Source organism: Astatotilapia calliptera, chromosome 7 (genome assembly GCF_900246225.1).
Source record: "Astatotilapia calliptera chromosome 7, fAstCal1.2, whole genome shotgun sequence".
NCBI lineage: Eukaryota > Metazoa > Chordata > Actinopteri > Cichliformes > Cichlidae > Astatotilapia > Astatotilapia calliptera.
In genome coordinates this window covers 31744075-31766350 of record NC_039308.1, presented here as the reverse complement: position 1 = coordinate 31766350, position 22276 = coordinate 31744075, and the positions used below count along the sequence as shown (strand labels likewise).

The window sequence follows — 22276 nt, the reverse complement described above, 5'->3', positions numbered from 1 at the left end:
TGAGAAGTTAAGTGTTTGTAAAAGCAGAGGCAGAAAACAGCTGGTATATTTTAATTTGGTTTATTGAATTGATTACAGGAAACCTTAGAAATTGCCACAGAAAGTGGAGCTAATAAAGAAGCAAAGCAGTGGTTTTCCACTAAAAGACACCGCAGCAGAACACAAGCTTCCTGGGTTAGAATCTGTGGCATTATTTTAAAATAAATATAACATCTAAAGGTACAAAAACATCAATAAAGACAGTACCCTTTAAAAAACAAGCTTACTGTAAGCTCAAGGAAATCATTCTAAGGCATTGGTTGTATTGCTTTTTATAAGCTGTTTTCTTGGCAGTAGCTTTTGTAATATTGCAGGAAAACCAAACTTTAAACTGTCTTCTTTTATGTTTGTTATATTTTGCTAGTAAACAGGTTTTTATTGTCAAACATGGGAAAATCGCCTTGAATGAGAGTCGTAGTTTGAGGCTATATGTAGTGCAAATCCTAAAGGAAAGCCTGTGTATCTGTTGAAGTTCTATTTGTACTGGATGATTTCACTGGTTTCAAGGCACAACAGTAGCATTTGAGACAAAGTGAAAAAAAAAACAGTGATTCGTTAAAAAAAGAAAAGGGCACGTGTAGCTTAAAAAAAAAAGATCTTGCTACACGGTGACAGGTCGGGGCAGAGAGGTGGGAACAAGGGAATGTTCAGATGTTCAGTTCAGCCATAGCGCGCTCCAGAGGGTCGGTGGTCCAGTAGTCGTAGTCCCAGCCCAGGAACCAGCCAGTGAACGTGGGCGGCTCGAAGCCCTGCTTGATTTTGACAATGGGCGTCCTCGGGTCTCTCTTGGCCGGATCTGTCTCGATGTAACGGACCGCTGAGGAAGACGAGTTTGAATTAGTACAAGGATTAAAAGGGTAGCAGAAGATGCTTTATGCTTTGACTCTTGGTGACACTGCTGCTCTAGTTATGGGGCACTTTGCTGTTAATGCATGTATCAGTAATTATGATGTCTTTTAAATAAATACATTCTGTTTTTTGATTAAGTTTTAATTTTTTTTATCTAATGATTGATGTTGTGTTAGATAATTTGCAATGCCAGCTGTATTTCTCGTCTCCTATTCCACATGGCATTGTTCTTTCTCCTCATATTTGCTCACCAGATGCCATAGCTTCAGTCTTCTCCTCCTCTTGGGCCTCATTTCCAATCCAGACAAACACCTAAGAATAAAAAAAAACCCAAATAAATAAAGGTTTATTGTGGAGTTTATTCTTTTTGTGGGCACTGATTCTGCTCTGAATGCATATAGTACAGCAAAGGCAGTCAGCTTGTTTTTTACCTGCTCCCAGGTGTCCAAGATCATGACATCATCAGTGGCAAGGTCATCTTGGGTCATCTCACCTGGTACCTCCTCAATCTAAGAAGAAGAAGAAGACGGATTTAAGGGGGCTTTATTTTTATGTACACGTAACGACAAATAAAGACACAGTGCACTGTTTTCAGCAGGTACTTTGAAATATTCTTGACATCCTGCACATGCTCGTGCAATACCAAAGACTTGAAAACTCGAGTCAGAATAGGACAAAACCAATCCAGCAGGAGAAGAAAACGTACTATAAAGTTTCCAGTCTTATTGGAACAAGCAAAGAGACGGGGTGGATGAGCATCCATCTTGTCCTTGAGTCTAGTGGAGGTGCGATACTCCGTCTTTCCACCCAGAGCCTCCCAGAACTGATCTGTAAAACGACAGAAACACTTCAAGCTATTACAACCATCAGAATTTGTAAGAGGGCAAAGCAATAGTTTGACATTTGGGTAACTCTGTTCCTTTTTTGTTGGTACAAAGCCAAATCAGGTTTTTAGTTTAGCATAAAACCTGGAAGTAAGCCTGGTTCTGTCTAATGGGGAAGAAAACAAAATGCTTGGTTTACATTATCAGGTTATCACTATTTTTAACTGAGGTAACTGCTAGAAGTATCTGTTAGTGGACAGATGTTCCAGTGATTTCACTGTCATCACACACAAATTCCTCTATTTGCACTGGGAGGCAGTGGGATAAGAGATGTGCATGTGGGAAAATGTGTTCTGAAAATTTCAGGTCAGCCAGTCTGACACTTAAATCCCATTTCTCCCCAATCCTGGCTCTCGCTTCAAATTCCAACACATCATCTTGACCATGCTTTCATGCCTATATGCACTGAGTTGCTGCCGTGTGATTGGTTGATTAAATATCTGCATTAACAACCAGTTGAATAGGTGTACCTAATAAAGTGTCTGGTAAGTGCAATTGCAGTGTTTCCCCACACATAGACTTTAGTTGGGCAACCTTATTTTGCTATTTATTCATTTTATTTTGCCCATGTGGAAACTGGTGGTTTTTGTCAAGTGAGCAGTGGTTTACAGGTGAGATAAGAGCACTGAAAATGTCAGTGCTGTTACATCACCTGCCATAGACCAAAAAAAAAAAAAAATACCTGTAAACATATATAAAGAATGAAACAAACCAGGAGCTAAAAGCTTAATGGACCTGCTGAGGTGTTTGCAATATTGTGTAGTTTTTGTTACAATTATTCTTGCCCTTCCAGCTATACAGCTATTTAATCAATTTTTAATATACAAAATTATTGTTAGAGCACCTTTAAGGGTAAAATAAAGCAAAATAAAACAAAGTGTAAATGTAAATTTGCAACCAGCATCTGTGAAACAGCAGGTACCTGCACAGTACAGCATCAATTTTGAATAGAAAATCTTTTCAACCATCAGAAATAAAATGGTGAATTTCTCGCTTGTCTTTTGCGAGGCCCCAGCCGAGGCCAGTCCTCAAAAGCAGGGTGTTTATGAAAAATTGAATCTGTTATGTTGTAGCCTGAGGTGTTTTTATATGTGAAACTGTTAGCAGGGAGTTTCTTCTTCTTGAGCTTGGAAAGCAAATAGCAAGACTTCTGACAACATCAGAAGGGGTGATGCAATCAAGTCTGCTTTGTTTCAATATGGATGAACATAAGCGCTTAGCCGAAATACAAAAAGGGAGCTATTTAGCCTCGCATTAAAGCGCTATTTTAACAGCCAGACCACACTTTGTAGCTGACACAGATACAGTTCTGAGTATGTTAACAGCTGTTGGGTTTCAGCTTGACTTAAATGCAGCAAAAAAATTAAATAAAGGAGAGAAAATGATAGTGGAGGTAACTGTGTTTATCCTGTTTCCTCACCGCTCTCTCCTCCCTCGGACAGCTCGGAGACAGACACGCCCAGGATGTCACACAGCTGCTGAGCTCCCTGCTTCTCTGTGTCGCTGGCACCCACTCCCACCCACAGGAAGGAGTTGCCGGGGGTCACCAGAATAAAAGCATCATTGGAGTTTAGGTTTGATGCCTGCACGTCAAGCTGCATAGAAACAGAGATATTGCAAGTTATCATGAGGAGCTGTTGTACGTTGACCTTCTTAAGTGTTGGTGGTTTTTCATTTTTACCAATATTCATGCTAGCATAATGCTTTATTTGACATTTTATGCCCTCTAACACCAATTCGAGAGGATATTTTAAAGGAAAGGACATCGGTGTTTTCCATTCTTACTATGCATTTTTCCCTTTTCCTCTTAAATACCCTTCAACCATTTACTGAATACTTAAAAAAAACTTCAAGTATGAAGTGCTTCTGCTTTCCTTTAAAACCTCTAATTGTTACTTCATTGTTAATGGACAGTGCTTATTAGATTAGAAAACAAATATTTCAGAAATCTGTTAGAAACTGTTTTGCAAAAGAGAGAAGAAAAAAATTAAATAATCGAGGAATGATTAAATTCAGGTAATGAATGAGACGTTTCCTCTCACCTCCACAGCTCGTGTGTGTCCTGCAGAGTTGGAGCGCACCTGGAAGAGTCGAGTCTCAGCTGGAGCGGACTGACCTCCTTCTCTGGACGTTCCTCCCTTGTACACAATCATGGGCTTTCCTCCAAACAGACTCATCAAATGGGCCGGCTCTTTCCCCTGCACCACCCTCACCTGATACACAAATACCGAATTTAAATCTCTGCATCTAATGAAGTTGTTGTCACAGCAATTCATATCGAAAAATACCTCATGCATTTTGATGTTACAAGCGGTGCTACCAAATCACTGCAGACACATCCTCCCTAATTGTGTCCTGTGAAATATGCATCAACAAGGTGTGGAAAAAAAGTCTGCAGCAGTTCCCACCACTGACGCAAGATGGCAGCACAGAGCCAAATCATGCCATACCCTGAGGTGAGAGTGAGATCTGTGATATTAGTAACCACGGTGAAGATAAGGTATGTCGAAAACAGTCTGCGGTTTTTTGTAATAAACAGTCATAACTCTGAGGTGTTGCAGTCAGTGGTTCCTCTAATTCAGTAAGCACTGCACATTACACTAATCCTGAGCTTGCTGGGGCAAACAGAGAAGAGATAAATATTTACTGATGAGTTTACAGGGAGAAACTATTTGTATTACATGAAGTTTAACATAGAAAGCCAACATGCTTTTTTATGTTCTGCTGTTCCTTCAAATATTTGACATTTGATGCTTTTGGCTTGCTGCAGTTGCTGATAGATTAAAGTTGAGTTCATAGACTGTATATACAAGTGTGAAAATTCCTTAATGCTTATAAATGCATTCTATTTAATGGTCAGAAGGGGGCAACTTCTCTTAGTGAAAAAAGCCTCTAAAATCTATGAGAAACCAGCACTGCTCCTCAATTTGGATCCACTGGGACTTTGCTATGACCTGAGTAGAAACTTTCCTGACAAGGTTTTGGACAGCGTAGCAAGTCTTACTTAACATAACATAATGCTCATTATCATTATTAATGTAGCATATGCATCTCGTGATTGACAAGTCCCTGCAATGGGAGCGATTTCTCAAATGAGACAGAGGTGAAAGAAAAGCTCAAACTCTGGCTTCAGGCCAGAACTTGACCAACAGGTGACATCACGCTTGCTATGCTCATCCTTAAGTACAGCCTGTGATTCAGTTTAGTTTGACAGATGAGCAAATGCAAAAAGTGTTTGGTAATTGCAAGATGAGGAATCAGGAACATGAGGACAAATAACTGGGACTGCTGCTGATTCCTACACACAAATTCAAACACATACAGAGTCGTGCCACAACACACGGACAATAAGAAGGCCGTACATGCACACGCGAGGAGTGAGCAGTGAATGACCAAAGACTCGTATGAGTTCAGAGCCACTCATGAATATTTAGGCCTCACAGACAGGCTAAGGCATCATAATGTTGGTGTGACATCAGTTCAGGACAAAGGAAAAAAGTAGTGTGGCTTATTTATGCTAGCAGACCGAGCTGGCGACAGAGAAGGAGGGAGCCTCCCATGAAACTCCACAGTGGAATGTCCTGTTTGTGTTTCAACGAGTCGTTTTCATTTGAAATTCACTTTAGCTCATTATTACAGTCACTAAACCTGAAAGGACTTCTCAAAAATGAATAACACAATACCCTCCAGTAATTATAAAGAATGGGAGAATCAAGAGAATATGTCCTTGTTGCTTCTATTTTTGCTGTGGCTCTGGACACGAAACACATGAGTCCCTTAGTGAAGATGAGGAGCAGGGAAGGAATGAAGGAAAAATACCTGAGTGGTTATAGGAGCGCCAACAACCTGAGGAGATAGAAAAGGCCAGAAACCAAGCAAGTGAGGAAATGAGCAGCAGCACGGAAACCATGAGGAAGAGGGAACACAGTGAAAGGATGTAAAAGTCAGACAGGACGTGCTAAGGAAGCCAGACGTGAGCAGAGTCGTTGATGACAGGGAAGATCAAATAATATATAAGCATATGGAAAAAAAAACCAGAAGCACGCTAAAAGAACAATATGTTGTACCTGCACAGGACCGCCGCCGAGTTCTTCATCCAGCTGTGCGCCGAGGATCGCAGAAGCCCCAATTTCATCCTGACTGGAGTCCGCTCCCTGCCTGGAAAACAAGATGAGTTTATCAGCTCAGCATTCAAACATAACAAGAGGAACTGACTTGGACACAGCATATGCTTACAGCCCAACCAATAAGATTTATGACTGTGATTAATCTAATATATATCAACTTTGTGTCTCTCGCTGAACTTTCTGAACTTCACACCTTCTCAATCTTTCCTCCGCGTACTTTTCACAGTGAAACAAAAGTGCAAAACTGAACTATGATTTGTTTATTTCCAGTGACTATTACATTAAATTCAGTGCTACCAAAAAGAAAATATATCCCCCTTTTTATAGTATTGAATGACTGATACTTAAATTTGTGGCAACAAGTTTAAGCTCCAGTGACTGAACTAGCTCTGAAAGGGGGATGCGATGAGTGCAAAATAACAACTTCATAATGTATAAATTTCTATGTGAAATCCCTTTGTGCTTTACAAATGTAATGTACCTACAAATTTATTTCTGACTCCTCAGCCTCGATGTTTGCTTATGAATCAGTAAATCTGATCAGACCCTGCTAATTATCTAAAAAAAATAATACTCCAGCTCCACGCCGGCTGCTTATATTTTAGTGCTATAGTCTGATGACAGGTAACTTCACGATACAGACTCTAATTATGGTTCCACAGTCTTGACAAATTTATGTCTCACCACATGTAGATGATGTGTCCCTGGCGCCCTCCATGAGAGTAGTTGTAAAGGATGATGTAGCTGTCTCCTCCATAGAACTGTCCATAAGTGGATGGATCCACTGGGACTTTGTCAGATCCCTCTATACGCCAGATCTAAGAGGGGGGAAAAGAATAACATGGAAAACGTAAAATTTAAAAAAAATCACATTTAGTAGGCTGTAGATTTCAAGGTGCACCTGCTCCCCCTACTGGAATGGAAAGTAATGACACACACAGGCAGCACTGAAAGCAAATCTGACACATAATCACAAGCTGAATGACAAACCCCCACCTGTTTCTCTCCGCTGCCATCGTCCACCATGCCATGCTGGGCGGCCATGGCGGAGGATTCATGTAGGGTGGCGGCATCGAAAGGCACCTTCTCAATCTTTGCGATGCTGTTAGCGATGTAGGCCACACCCAGGCCCACAGTCTCATCTTTATCGCGCCAGTCTTTGAAGAACTGCTTGAAGAGCGGCGTCTCGCCCATCTCAGGCAGGATCTGGACCTGTGTGTGTTTGGGGTAACCCATCTTCTTGATGAATTCGTCTGCTGCCTTCATCGCTGCTTTCCGCTCTTCCATGTTGGCGTCTTTGCCTGAAGAGAAAAGACATTAAATACTGGAGAACGAAATGGAGAAATGTTACTGAAAATCAAAAAAGGAGGCCAGAAATTATTTCTAAACCTGGGTGAGAAAGGTCATTTGGTGCATTGACTTCAGCACTAATATAAATATTACAAAAGAGTTCTGAAAGTTGAAGAGTTGGTAACGAGAAGGTAAATAGTTTAACTTTTGTGAAATGCACGTATTTGCGCTTTTGCTAAGAACGATATGAGACAGCTGTGTTGTCTGCAAGAGTGGAAAAAAGCAGCTCAGCCAAGAGCCATTTCTTGAGTCCGCTGCACCACCCTGCACTGACCTTTCCAGAGAAAGATCTTTCCATCAGAGCCGTGGTCCAGGATAAAGCAGTCACCAGACTCCAGGGTGCTCTGAGCGAAAGGGTTCTCTGCTGCCACGAGAGTAATCGACATGGCTCCGGTAGCATTGGACACCTGCAGGGGAGGATGGGAAGGAGGATGAAGGAGCTGCCAAGCAGGGAAAAGTACCGCTTTTCAGGAGATTGAAAGGCTGCTGTAGACGCTGCTTCCTCTTGATCTTTTAAGCCAGGCAAATATGAGCAAGGGTTTTATAAAAGATACGTCTCTTAATTGATGTCAGCTGGCAATTTTACTCTATGAATCTTAGAAATATGACGCTCAGTACTTTATATTTTAACTGATGAATGATCACAAAAAAGGAGCTGCAGTAGGAAACATTTTGGGGGTTAGTTTAGAAAAATTTTATATTTTTCTAAAATAACCCACAAAATGTTTCCTACTCTCTAACACATTATAGTTTTACCTTAATTATTACCTAAATGTGTATTCCTGATAGGGAGTTTGTATTTTTGGACTATATCGATTTACACTTACTAGTCACTTTATTAGGTACAGTTTCCTTTTACTGGTTTGGACACTCTTTCAGCAAGGTACTGGAAACATTCCTCAGAGATTTATTGGCAGATAGATTGGTATGACAGCATCCCATGATGGTGACTGTGGAGGTACAGTGAGGCCTGCCCAAGAAACCACTTTGAGATGATTTGAGCTTTCTGACATGGGATGTTACCTTACTTGAAGCTGTCATCAGTTGATGTGTACACTAGTAATAAAGAATTGTCAGCAATATATCTCAGGTATACTGTGGCTTTGTGGTGTGACCTTCTGCTGCTCTAGCCCACCTGCTTCAAGATTTGACATATTGTCTCTTCAGAGATGCTCTTTTGCATACTTTGTTGTGCTTATTTGAGTAACTGTTGCCTTTCTCTCAGCACAAACATTATCCCTTATTCAGACCACTCTCTGTAAACTATAGAGATGGTTGAGTGGAAAAATCACCCCAGATCAGCAGTTTCTGAAATACTCGTACAAACCCGCCATATTTAAAGTTTAACGTCACTTAAATCTTTTTTCTTTCTCATTCTGATGCTTCAGCAGGTCGTCTTAATCATGTCTACCTGCCTAGATGCATGCAGCTGCTGTCTGGATTGCCTGATTACTTGTGTTAATAAGCAGTTGAATAGGTGTACCTAATAAAGTGTGAGTGTATATATGTGCAAAATTAACAAAACATTTACTACATTTTTTTTAATCTACTTTATTTTTAGTACTTTGGGTGCATCGTTCTGGAACTAAACTAAAACGTTTGTGGTCACTTGTAAATTGTTGTTGTTCACAATGAATCATGAATATATTAATTCATCATAAATAACTTTATTATCCTTTTATAATGAGGTTTCTGTATTGGTGTTTAGAGGCCCATTTCTAGCAACCAACATTTTTTATGTTGAAGAAGCCACATAATCAGCCTGTGCACAAACACAGGAACAAAAACTTTCCTTGCTCATGTGCCAGGCACGTTTCTAAGTGAGTGAACGCCATGTTTGTTTCTGTGTTGTTGCTTTTTTCTTAACAAATCCATGCTCTGACCTTGTAGAGTTTAGCCCTCATCCTGTTTGAAGCATCAGCTTTGATGTCATCCGAGTCTCCAGCTGGTAGATCTGGTTTGGGACCTAACACCTGAGGACAGAGGCAGAGATTTTAATAAAAAAGCGACGCCTGAAGACCTAAATTTGATCTCATAATGCACTGATCGCACCTCTATCATCTTCTCTCTCTCCACCCCCTCATCACAGACATAAACTCGAGACCTCCCACTGCGCTCATTATCACGGATCCCCTTGGCAACCTGAGTAGCCTTCAGCTTCTCAAAGCGGTTGCTCTGGGAGCCACACCACTGGTAAATCTCCTGTGGGGTGAAAGGAAAGACAGTGGATTGAATGAAGAAGAGCTTTTACAAGTCATTTTTTAAGATAAGATCTATGTATAAGATTTACATCTCCCAGGTCCAGGATGAAACAGTCTCCCGTGTTGAAGCTGTCCCAGCTGACCGGCACCTCCGTTGCCCTGACCACGCGGCGTCCTTTAATCTGGAGCACTCGCTGCACCGACACCTCATTGGTGACAACGTGCTTGAAACCAGATGCCACGCCTCCTTTCTGCAATATGAGCATCGCATTTAAAAGTGAAATAAAATAAATAAATGAAAGTAAAGTCACTCCAACTGTAAATAATAAAATGTTTTTTTGAGCCCTGTTCTCTCTGCAAATTTACTGCCCTCTTGACACATCTGTGGCAAAAACGTACATACACATAGAAACTGTATAGAAAAATCCTCATATATCAATATTTCACTTACACAGCTTGAACCCTTATCAAAATGATCAAATCTTCTATTTTTGCACCTTACAGTATACTATGGAGCCAACTACGGGGATTTGTTTCTATGCATGTGAAACATCTAAATTTACAGCAGATGTTTCATGTAACAGTGAACGAATAAAGGAACTGAGATTCTGTTTCAAAATATGTGATAAATATAAAGTATTTCTTTACATGAGCCTGGTTTTAAAAGCATCAAAAACATAAAGGAAACACACCCCTCTAATCATTTATCATATTCCTCTTAGGTAAATTCAAATGTTTCTGCTAGTTCAACAGTGACATCTTACCATGTATTTGATTCCAGACTTGAAGTAGCCCAGAAAGGTTTTGGACTCGTGTCCCTGCACCTCACGGTACTGGATGGGTTTCCCCCCGAGGAAATCGTCCATTTGGACCGTAAAGATGGCTGCTGAGCCGCTCTCATCCTGGGTGCAGAAATCACCTGTGCGAGAGAAACCAAAGAAGGGATCCATCTTAAATCCAGCCCTCACAGTTCTGCTGAAAAATAACCCAGTTAGCCATATTTTGTGTCTGACCAGTTCTCCCAGTGAGGACTTCAGTCAGTTAGGAGATCAATATGTAAGAGCAGCAGCGGGTCACATTAATACATGTAACATTGTTTTATTTATGGGCACACAGTGTAGTCCATCAGCATGTGGGTGGATTACATCACATCCTGCTTATTGGTAAACTGTCTGTGCCAAGATCAATCAAGCTTACGAAAACAAAATAAAATTAATAATCTGACTCAGCAGTGTAAATAATGCGTTACCTAGTAATACCCATTTCCCATTATTAATACCAACACACACAGCACAGATACAAACAGTGACAACTAACTGGGATTTGAAATTGGAAATGAAAATGTTTGGTGATTAAGATGATTATCTTACCAGAACATCAATGTTGGTTTGGACACATCCAATACACAATTATAACTTTTGCCCTGTCTCCCTCATGTGCAATGTGCACACAGACAGGGCAATTTTCCCCATTTTCCCTATTTAACAAAGTATTTTATTCTATTAGTACAGTATTGTTTTCTATTTGTATAGTACTTATTCTATTGTATATAGTATTCTTTCTATTTTGTATAGTATGTTATTCTGTTTATCTTATTCTATTCTATTGTTTTTCTCTTTTTCTCTTAATTTTTTACTGCTCTTGTATTTTCTGCCGTGACCAAAAATTTCCCACGTGTGGGACTACTAAAGGTTTATCTTATCTTATCTTATCTTATCTTATCTTATCTTATCTTATCTTATCTTATCTTATCTCCCAATTTTAATCAAATAAAGAAGTATATAGTATATAATTAATTTAGTTTTCTCTGTAAAGCTCCTAGTGCTTTAAAATTTTCCCTTGACATAAAGGTTTTTTTTATTTTAAACCGCCATAAATAGTTATACATTAAACTGTATTGGGTAAGTCGTTGGTGAAATAATCTACAAACTTTTGCATGCACGGTTTAAATTTTCAGCACTTCAATGTAAGACATTATGTTGCATTACTGGAAGCACTTCCTCCTCTTTCCTCTGCTTTTTTCCCCCTTTCCTCCCTCTCGGTTTTGGGTTTGCATGTGTGAGTGTTATTGTGCATCTGGGAATGACACCGACTGGTCATCTCTCCAAAACACCCGCTGGCTTTTCACTTCACACTCAGCCAAACAGATCGGCATCCTAAATGATAGTGCGCAATAGTAAATGGTTATACCAAACTCCTGTAAAAATACAAGAGTTTGCACAGCAAATTCTTTGTGAATACTGGTAAAGGTGTGTTTTTTACAATATGATCTGTGATTGATTTTTATTGCTGTGGATGGAGATGTAGAGCTTTATCGTAAAATCATAAAATCTCTATGAATATTATGTATAATAGGAGCTAATTGTGTTAGAAAAGGGAAACCTGTAATCTATACAGCAAAGTCTTCTTTCGTTATGTAAATGTTATATTACCTAGTGGCAGATAACAGCTGACACAACCAGCTGCCAGTACAGTGCTGTACTGTAATTTAACAGGCAAATTCTCATAGCATGCAGTCAGGCTACGTTTTAGTTCTCACTTCCAGGTATTTCAATTTCCAGGAATTTATTTTCCTTTGCACCTGTGCACCAGGTCTTCACGTGGTATTCAAAACCAATTATCTGCAGGGCGGCTCCACCTGTCACATTCTTCTTTGGCTGACCTGCCTCTCACCTTATTTGCTCTTCCTACTTCAGCTCTCCACTCTGGCCAAGATTGCCTGGACTCCTGTGCTCACCTTCTCACTAACATCAGGCTGACCTCCTCTACAAAAACCACGAATCATTTTAAATATGCAATAAAGTAAAATAATTTTCATAATAATCCTGTTTATGAGTTCAAACTCATGTTCACTAATACTTTAGCTTAAAAGGTCATCTTTTACACTAATCAGCTTTTTTAGGGATCTCCATACTTCATTTGTCACTGAGAATATCTACATTTAGTCCTTATTAGGTTTTAAATGCATGAAAAAAACATCTACTATTAAACACCAACCCTCATTCGTTTCACAATCTGATAGAAATGATATAGCTTATTATCTGATAAAACTGTTTGCCAATGAGCCATGTGGCTTTCTGTTGCTTTATGGCACATGACTCACTGTCCTGACTAGTTTCAGCCTCTCCACTGCAGCAGCAACAACGGGCAAAATTATTTTCCAGGGCCTTCATCCTCGTACTGTTCCTCATCTGCTTTGCAAGTCAAAGAAGATCACACTGGAAAACTGAGATCATCTTTATTTTTTGCCACATCACAATGGAAACAAATACAAAAAGGCATGTCTCCCATGTGCTACTAGGGGTTTTGTGCTCAGCCTCAGTGTGACCTGTGATATTCGTGGTTTAATTTCACATTTGAATAATCCAAAAGAAAGAACAGCACTGTATGGTATCCCTTCCAGTTATAATGGTCGACTCTGAGTAATAACCCAGAGATCATTTCCCTTTCACGGCACTCACCCAACCAGAAGTGGAGGTCGTACTGCAGGCTCCCGGAGCGCTGTTTGATAGTATTGAGGATGAGGTAAGCATCTCCGGTGTAAAATCCCCCACGCAGGTTCTCAGGGACAGGCACCAGGTCAAAGTTCTCCACCCTCCACACCTGGAGGCCTGGCTGCTGTCCAGCTCGCTCAAATTCTGGGTGGTGCGCTGCCATCCTGCATTCAGGGAAGTCACAGACCTTAAGTTAAGGGCTTTTGCTACTGCACAGGCCAAAAACAAATGCAGGTCAATGAGCTAAACAATAAACTTAGTTGGTCAAAAGGCTACTGCACCAATAAAACTTGCAGAGGTTGTAATAACTTTACAAAGTGAAGCAGACACTGCCCACATGAGAGCTATAAAAGCCACTCCCCTTAAAGCTCAGTGGTTTCCATGAATATAAAGATAAAGCTTTGTTCTAGTTAAGTATTAATACAGAGCAGAGTGATTCATCCACTGTGCTCAGGGTATTTCCTCTAGAGAGCAGCAAGAGGAAGCCATGGCAGTTATGACTCATTGTTATCATCATAAACTGTTAGTGATGGTTGGCAATAGAAACACTTCTGTGTTTCTGTATAACTGTCTATTTGTATATCCTGCAACCAGGGGTTTAAAAAAGCCTTTAAATGTGTCTTTAGATAACTACATAGTGGACAAATCTGCTCAGAGACATCTGTCCAATCATAAACACACACACAGACACACACATAGACCCATTCATTCATGTCTGACATAATGCCACCCACAAACAGTTTCAAGTAGGTGCCTGTGCTACACTAGATTACTGCCTACTGCCTTCTGGAACGCCTGAGCGGATGTCTCAGATGCTAAAATGAGAGCGGGGCATCCTGTTTAAAAAAAGAAAAGTGGTTAAAATTTGAATAGTTTTTCACTTTTTGCAGCTGTTATGTTGTTTGGGTAAAAAATTCTAATGCCAACAACACAATTCATACCACGACGAGGCAATAATTTAAACAAAATTATGCTACAAATTCTGCAGTAAAGATCAACAGCCCACACAGTCACAGCATCCTATACCAGCTGCTTGTTACGACATAAACACTACAGAGGTAACATTTTTTCTGCATTGGAGTGGAGTAGTGCTCTAACCCAAACTACAATATCAAGTTTAGATGTTATAAAACTGTATAAACTAGAGTTCATGCAGTTCAAAACAAACACAGAACCTAGTTTTCCACAGGAATGCTGCTCGTGTACTGCCTTTCAATTTGCATGCACACTGAAGCAAGAATCGGCCATTCTTCTAGGCAGGCGCCTGCCCACAAACATGGCAGGAATCTGTTATTGACCCGGGAAGAGGAAAGTGGCTCCGAATTCATGCAACCAAGCCAACAAACGTGGGGCTTCTTTCCCCCCCATCTGTGCTCTCTTCTTATGTCAAACTCAGTGCACATTACTTTGTAGCTAAGGAATGGTTTGAGATGGAAAAGCAGGCGGATAATTTCACAGTGAAACACATGCAGTCAAAACAGAAGCTTCCTGGAGTCATACGAGGCCAGGCACCACCTGACCTTCCATAACTACACACAGGTTTGGCTGGACGGGAAAGATCTGAAGCCATGAGGCGATGCCATCACAGCATTATACACAGTCCTTGTAGATTTCCCCTTGTGAGAAGCTTGACGGTCACAAAAACCATAAATGATGCTTCTTTAGCCACATAAGAAGAATTAACTAACGATACCAATGTTGAATAGCCAGTTTCTGAAAGCTTCAACACACATTAGTGGCTTGGGTCATAAAGTTCTCATATGTTTTATTTGATAAAAAACAGTGTAGAGAGTTTTCATAACAATTTCACAACAAAAGTGACCCAGAAACTATTTCTAATTTGGATTTTATCTGTCTTGGATCACCACATGGGCTAACCTCAGTCTTTCTACTTAAGCTGTCAAACACGAGCCAGCCAAATTTCCTACTGAATTCCTGTTTAGATCTATTGCTGTGGTCTGGAACATCAAAATGACACAGTTCAGCCTTTACATAACCAAACTTTTGAGTTCAGTAGTTTCTGTAATGCTGTTGTTCAGGCTATATAGTGAGAGTGTATATCATCAGTACCTTTTGAATTCGTTCTTGCTTTCTTTCCATAAATATCATAGGAAAAGCTGAAGGTTTGCAACTTTTTTGGAGAGCTAGATGAGAGTTTCAGAGAGCTACCACTTCCATGTAGCATGTTGTATCCTGGCCTAGCATGATAATTTAAAGCAATGGAAGAAGCTAGCGTAGCTCTGACGAAATTAAAAATGCAGGGCGTTGTAACTTCCTGATGTCTTATTCCCACACTGAGGTTTTCCTGTACCCCCAGAGGCTGTAACACCCCCTCTAAGACCTCAAATTTCTCTTTTAACACTTTCCCAGTGTTTCATAAACTTATTATAGCACAAAGCCAAGCGTGTCTCTTTTCTTTATGCTAAGCAGCTAATCATCACCTTGCTGCCAGTTCATCTAAAGGTTGAAAAAGAAGAAAAAAAGTGATATTTCCCTCCCCAAAAAAAGTTTGGTTATTTCTTAGAGCTATTTTTATTATATCAGTGAGCCCAGATAGCATCCTCAAAACACACCTGATGATTCATATTTTTCAATTATGTATTTTCAAAAGTCATCTAAGTGCAGAAGCAAGCACATCCTCCCAAGATGGCTACTTCCTGGCAACTAGCAAAACACTGTAGTGACATACAATAACACTGTGCTCTCATGCAGCTGGTAATAAATCTGGTGCAATGCTACAGCATTTCTTTAATGAAACCAACATACCCAGAAATCTGCAAACAGCTTCACTTTAATTTGAAATCAAGCGGTAAAGGGAATATTTTTACCCCAAGCTGGCCATTACACAATCATTTAATATTCTCATGTAGAGGGTGCAAGTTTTATGAGCGGTTACCTCCTAAATCACATTCTCAAAAACATACCTGAAAACAAAGCTAGGTTTCCTTAACAACTGATGGGTTTTCATTTAGTAGCTGCTGAGTAGGCTAACTTCCCTCTTAAACATACCACTTGTGGAAAAGACAGTATCACTTCTGTGCAGCTTCATATTCTGAAGATGATCATCTCTGTGGCACTAAATAAACATGACTGGCTGTGACTGTGATCTTCTCCTCTGATGGAGAAAAATGTTCTGTCTTGTCTCCTGCACATCAGAGCTCTTTCATCCTAGAGTTAGGTACGATCCCTGACTTAATAAAGCAAACATCAGAGGGGATACACTCAGCATCTGAGCAACCTTTGAAGAATCAAAGCCAGTAATGGTGAAAAAAAGAAGACGAAAACTTACACGGGGAAAAGGTTAGAGAATGAAGTTTAAGGCACAATAAGACTCTTACAAATACAAATGTTTTTGCTTGTATGAGGGGCAGCAGCTGACTAAAACAGTCATTTACTATTCAGGGTTGCTTCACACTGGATAAAGTGACTCAAGGAACGGTGGTTTGTTGACTCAACACAGCCTAAATAGAACCGGTCACATGACCTGTGGTCAGTCACGGGCATGCTGAAGAAGGGAGGCGTCTGCCACCAGCCGCACACTGGCATCCAGTCAGTTTGTACCCCCTCATCTGTGGACCCACCCACCACCCCTTCGCCTCCTAACAAACAGGGAATGAGAGCTCATTCCAGCTCCAGTTATCTGATCCCCTCCCCCAATCCTCACCAACCTCTCTTTTGTGTCTGCCTTCGCTCGAGGCCCGAGTGAAAACTCGAAACTTGTGCAGGTCACAGCATTGGATTCATATGACAAGAAATAAACTGTTACATAAGCCCTTGTGATTTGTCTGCTGGTGTCCATTCTTCAAAAACAAACTCAAAATAGCGTTATCTGGAAAATCTTGATTCTTGGGGGCCATGGCAGCATATCATTCCTGAGTTTCTCCCAAATAAAACAATATTCCTCCTTCAGGAATGGTGTGTGTGCGTGTGTGTGTGTGTGTGTGTGGGGGGGGGGGGGGGGGGGTATTTCTGGTGACTCATTTCCTCCATGCATGCCACTTTCAGCCTCTTCAGGGCTGCTGAGCTGCCATGTAGCTTGTTCAGGACACATCAGATAATGCTCTGTACAGACTCTGTAATAGCCACTCTGCTTCCCTACCATCTGTTGACACTGTGTAAGACAAGGAGAATCAAAATGGCTGTTTATGACTTTGTAAATAATCTCCCTGATTTATGGATGGCTGTCAAATGATATGAGAAACTTATTTCAGGAACAATCAATATGTGAGTAGCCATAGCTGAAAAACTCTGTAACCACTTCTCTTCTCATGTAATGTGCAGAAAGTTTTAAAGATGGGATTTCACTCTGTATGTGCGCATATGAAGTGAGTTCTCCAGTGAGTAATTAAGTAACAAGTAATGTGTTACACATTACTTTCTTTTTCAATTATGGCCCCAAACAATGCAATTTTACACTTTTCAACAGGAACATTCCTGATATTGTGTGGTCAATTTCACAGTAACAAAACTACAGTAAAATGTTTGCTTTATGTATCAGTTATAGAGAAGTCATTATGATTGTGGTTGCACTGCTGCCTCAGGAACTTGGCAGTTTGCAATCATTCGTTCATCTGTGCACTTAAAGTACCCAAAGACAACATGAGGCAGAAAGCTGAAGTTAAAAAGTAAGCTGACCGTTATATTGATGATCCTACAAACATAATTACATCCACCATGAAATCATTCAAAGCTAATAATTGGAGAGTTAGAGGAAGAACTACGAGAACTTTGCATGTTTAAAAAAATCAGAAGCCATTGTGAGCTACACATAAGACTTACAAGAAGTCAATGCTGCTTAATGGGACAAGACTGGCTTCTGGGGGGGCTTGAGGTGTATTCACATATATTCATATACAATGATGATCACTTTCACAAGTCTAATTTAAATGGCATTTAAAATAAAATATTTTATAAAATTACCTAGATCTAAACTTAACTTTAACTTGTGGTTGAAGGCAGCCTAGATATCCCTAGTCGTGTTTGATTCATTTGACAGTCAAATCATAAAATAAAATTTTGCGGTGACTGAATGCCAAACATCCATCCATAGCCACCATAGCAATGCTTTACAACATTGACACACAATCTCAACTTTGTAAAGAATGGGACAATAGTCAATACTAGACTGCATGACCACAAGAGGCAGCTGGTCAGGAAATGGATATTTAAAAAACACAAGACATGCTCTCATTTTTCATGCAGAGTCAATCTGCCAGGTTGTCTGAACTTAGCAGCTTACAGCTCTCTTGGCCTTTTCTGACATAAAAGGTTGTCTTTTTCTATTGGTTTTGAGCCTCAACAATGCAGACTGAGTGCCAAATTATAATAATAAAACTGCTATTGAAATTATTTTACTTTAATCCTACTGAATGGGGCTGCCCGGAATGTGTAATTTCTATTAAATCTCACAGGACCTTTATTTTACACAGGTAAAATATCCACTCCTGCTTATCTTAACAGTGTTATTAATTGTTAATTGAGTTCATGTTTGCAATGAGTTATAAGTATCAGACACTTTCAGTGGTTGGGGCACTCTTACTTTGACGGGCGCTGCAGATTTAGCATACAAAAATGCTCTGCTATAAAGACACACAGTACTCTCATTAAAGTAAGATTCTGTTAAAAGTTTGATATACAATATAAAATTTCTAGTGCTGTCAACGTTAACGGGCTCGCTCCATGCGAGGGCTGCATGGCATCAGCTCGTTAATGCGTTAGCGCCGTGTAGCAACTCGCATGGGGCGATCTGCGTTAACTCGCTAACGGAGATTTGCCGCGTTAATGCAGTTATGGCGTTAACGTCATTTTAGCGAGATTAAGGCTGACAACACTAATAATTTCACAATGAAATGATTTCTGAGTACAAATAAAATGTTTATGATCTATTGCACAAAATAAGACTGTACAAAGATTAACATTAGCCTGTTTTATCCATTCCAAAACCAGTTTTCATGTGTGTTTGGGAGCAATTGTCCTGTTGGAACATCCAACTGTGACCACGTTTCAATTGTCTAGCTGTTGATTTGAGGTGAAGTTGAAGAATTTAGAGGTAATCTTCTTTCTTCATCATTCCTTCCATTTCCTGCAATGTACCAACACCACTGACAGCAAAACAGCCCCACTGGTGATGCTACCACCACCATGCTTGACAACTGGTACCGTGTTCTTGAAATCCTCACTTTTACTCTTCCAACCATACCTCTTGTCATTGTGGCCAGATAGCTCAAAATTTCTCTTATCTGAACATAAAACTTTTTTACAGAAGGCATGTGGCTCGTCCATGTGGGCAGCTGCAAGTTTCAATGGAGCTTGAAGCTGTCGATTTTGGAGCAGGGGCTTCTTTCTTGGTTGGCCCCTGCTCAGTCCATGGCGATGTAAAACTCGTCTCACAGTGGACAGTAATGGTGGTGTACCAGCAGTTTCCAGTTCATGGCAGGCTTGAACCTGCCATGAACTGGTGAGTCCTGAGTTATTCGTGAACATCTGAACTAATTTCCTTTCATCTGACGGTGACAGTTTGGGTCTTCTTCCAGACATCAGCAAAGTGGTGACACATCCGAGTAACTTGTACTTACATACAATTGTTTGAACTGATGATCTTGGAATTTGTAGTTCTTTAGAAATAACTCCAAGAGACTTTCCCAACTTGTGTAAATCTACAATGCTCTGTTTTAGATCTTCACTGAGTTCCTTGGACTTTCCCATTGTTCTGAGTATTGGTCAATCCAGCCAGAATTTTTGCCAGAAGCTTGTTGATGGCTACCAAAAACATCTGGTCAAGGTGGAACTCACTAAGGGACATTTAGCCAAATATAGTGAGCGTAAATACATATTTGAACCTGTATATATATACTTTTGACTCTGTGTGCAGTAAAGAAATCCAAAATAAATTCCAACTTGTGCACCCAATTCTTGTTTTTGAATGGTATTAAAGATGTATGCTGTACAATCATTCCACCCTGGAAAAAGAACAGTTCAAAGACATCATTGAAAGCCCAATATTACCATAACATTCATGCCCGGGATAAGTGTATGTAAACTTCTGACCACAACTTGGTATGCACTCATTCTTGTTGTTCCCCAGATGAGCCCTAAAGAAAGCATGCACACTGTTGTTTAAGGCGTATAAATTTGAAGTAGGGTGTAGTTCAGACACCACTTAATCTCTGGAGTGAGGAGCTGACTCAGTTCTTTCTAACTTCTGCACACATCATACAGTCTGATGAACTCAGTATATGCTCGCTACAACTGTCACGAAGAGGATGTTGTGACGGATCTGCTCATAACTGTTTCGTCATTTCTGTGGCAACCACAGCACAGTAACTAGTGTTTAGGACAGACGGGTACACTCAGTTTAGTCCACGGGTGATACATAACCCATTTTAATCTAAGACCAGTAAAACTTTTTGTATAATACTGCGTTTGTGTGTAGTGATATTAGCTACACCACACCATGAATAACGGTGCACTTTATTAATAAAACTCAAATTGTTAAATGATTTCTGTAATTTTCATGCTTTGCAACAACCAACCTTTGGTCATATGTTCGACACTCCAGCTTTAGGATACAAAACTGCTAGGTAGAATCTCACAGTTTCTACCATAGATCCTGAAAAACAGCATGTTTCTATAGTAACATGTTGTTTGGGTTTTTGCATCACATCATGAAAGTCACTCTAAATACAGTCAGACAGAGTGTGACGTCAGTTTTCATCCACACTGCATTTTCAGGAAACATTTCAGGTTTCCGTCGACTTGTCCTTATATGGCAACACTGCCTTGCATTATAGCTAATTAAAAGCTAAGTTTAGCACTTTTTCTATTTATTAGATAAGAAGAATATTGGTTAAAGTATAACAAAAACCGTAATTTCACCCTGTAGGTTAGTCTCTCTCTCTGTTAAACCTATAATCCAGACAGAACTAACGGGCGTTAAATAACGCATCAAATTACCATCCTGCAATCTGTGCGTCAGACTACATATTTTCTTCGAATAACGTGGGTTAATAACACAAACCTTACCTGAACGCGGAGGTTGTGATCTGGGTCTATAACGGACGGACGGGTGTGGACCTGAGCTGCAGCAGGAGCACAGAGTCGGTAGTTCAGCAGAGCGCAAAGCAGCTTTTTATGGTCTGGCCCGGGACTCACTATATGACACACCCTCTCCGCCTGTCTGCTGCACCGCCTGCTGCATATCTGTCTGTCTATGTATAATGTAGCTGGGACAAGATGCACAGAATAACCGGTACAAGTAATAGCTGCTTACATATTTAGGGGTTCAGTACTGGCTTGGCTATTTTAATATTTTAATTTATTTTAATATTATTTATGAAAGAAAAAGAAAAAAACAACAACAACAGCTTACAAAGGTGTTTTTGTTTGGTTGATTGGTTTTGTGTGCCTGTATGTGAGACAGTTTATTTTTATTGTATTTTTATTTATCTTTTGCTACGGGTATTATAATAGAATCTCTGCCACAACTGTAACTTCCGGCCACGACTCACTCTTCGTTCAGGAGAGGGCTTCTTAAACAACACTGCCCCTGTCTGGTACTACTATACTACCATACTATTACCTATTCTACTAATAAAAGCTCATCAATGGCCCTCTTGTGGCCTAAAAAGCAAAGAGCAGGCTAGTTTTTAGTCCCCTAACTGGCATACTCAGACAAAGGTTGTTTGAGTGACTGAGCAAGAAAGGTGGTTGGCTGGGCAGTTAGTTTAACTTTTGAGTGATGTTTAACAATAACAAACAGACCTTAGAAATTTCCCTTACTATTGTTAATATTATTATTCTTATTGTTATTATTTACTATTCTAGGGGATATTTAGACACAGTTTATGTTGAATAAATGTTGTGATAATGAGTGCCTGTAAATAAAGCATGATTGCTTCTCGTTCACACTATCTAATATGATGAACATAGTTTAGCATCAAGGCAGCATAAAAATGTGCATCAGCCAAAAAGTGTCACATACGTGTGTTTTTGAGACTTCTACAACATTAGTGTGGTTATTTTTTCAGGAAAAAAAAAGAATAAAATGCACAATACATTTTTAGTCAATAAACTGCAAATAACTAACAAACTAACTAAATGAATAGATAAATGAATAAAATGCCCGATGTAGCAAAAAAAAATGTTACAAATGAAAATTCAAATATGAAAATTGATATTAGATTTCTTTTGTTTTTGATTTGTCAGGTGTTCAAGAAGTTCTCCAGTTAAAAGACAAACAAACAAACAAAACAAAGTATTTAATTATTCCAGGTTAACATGGTTAATAAAATATTTATGAAAAGAACAAATTGCTTTGAAGATATACTGTATTG

The 22276-nt window shown here is 39.8% G+C and overlaps 1 protein-coding gene across 2 annotated transcripts; it reads right to left on the bottom strand.

Annotated features, from left to right (window-relative positions):
• Positions 1–44: 44 nt before the first annotated feature.
• gsna (gelsolin a) lies at positions 45–21090 on the bottom strand. Of its 2 annotated transcripts, XM_026174341.1 has the most exons (17): positions 20967–21090; positions 12912–13108; positions 10215–10369; positions 9540–9701; positions 9302–9451; positions 9133–9222; positions 7524–7656; positions 6896–7200; positions 6584–6717; positions 5840–5930; positions 5592–5618; positions 3815–3985; positions 3193–3367; positions 1595–1716; positions 1320–1397; positions 1140–1200; positions 45–856 (listed from the first exon to the last, which is right to left on the bottom strand). In XM_026174341.1, the coding sequence occupies exons 2-17, from the start codon at positions 13105–13107 to the stop codon at positions 687–689; spliced, it is 2220 nt and encodes a 739-aa protein (XP_026030126.1). In that variant the 5' UTR covers position 13108; positions 20967–21090; the 3' UTR covers positions 45–686. The 2 variants fall into 2 exon arrangements, with proteins under 2 accessions (XP_026030126.1, XP_026030127.1); XM_026174342.1 differs by lacking the exon at positions 5592–5618.
• Positions 21091–22276: the final 1186 nt, after the last annotated feature.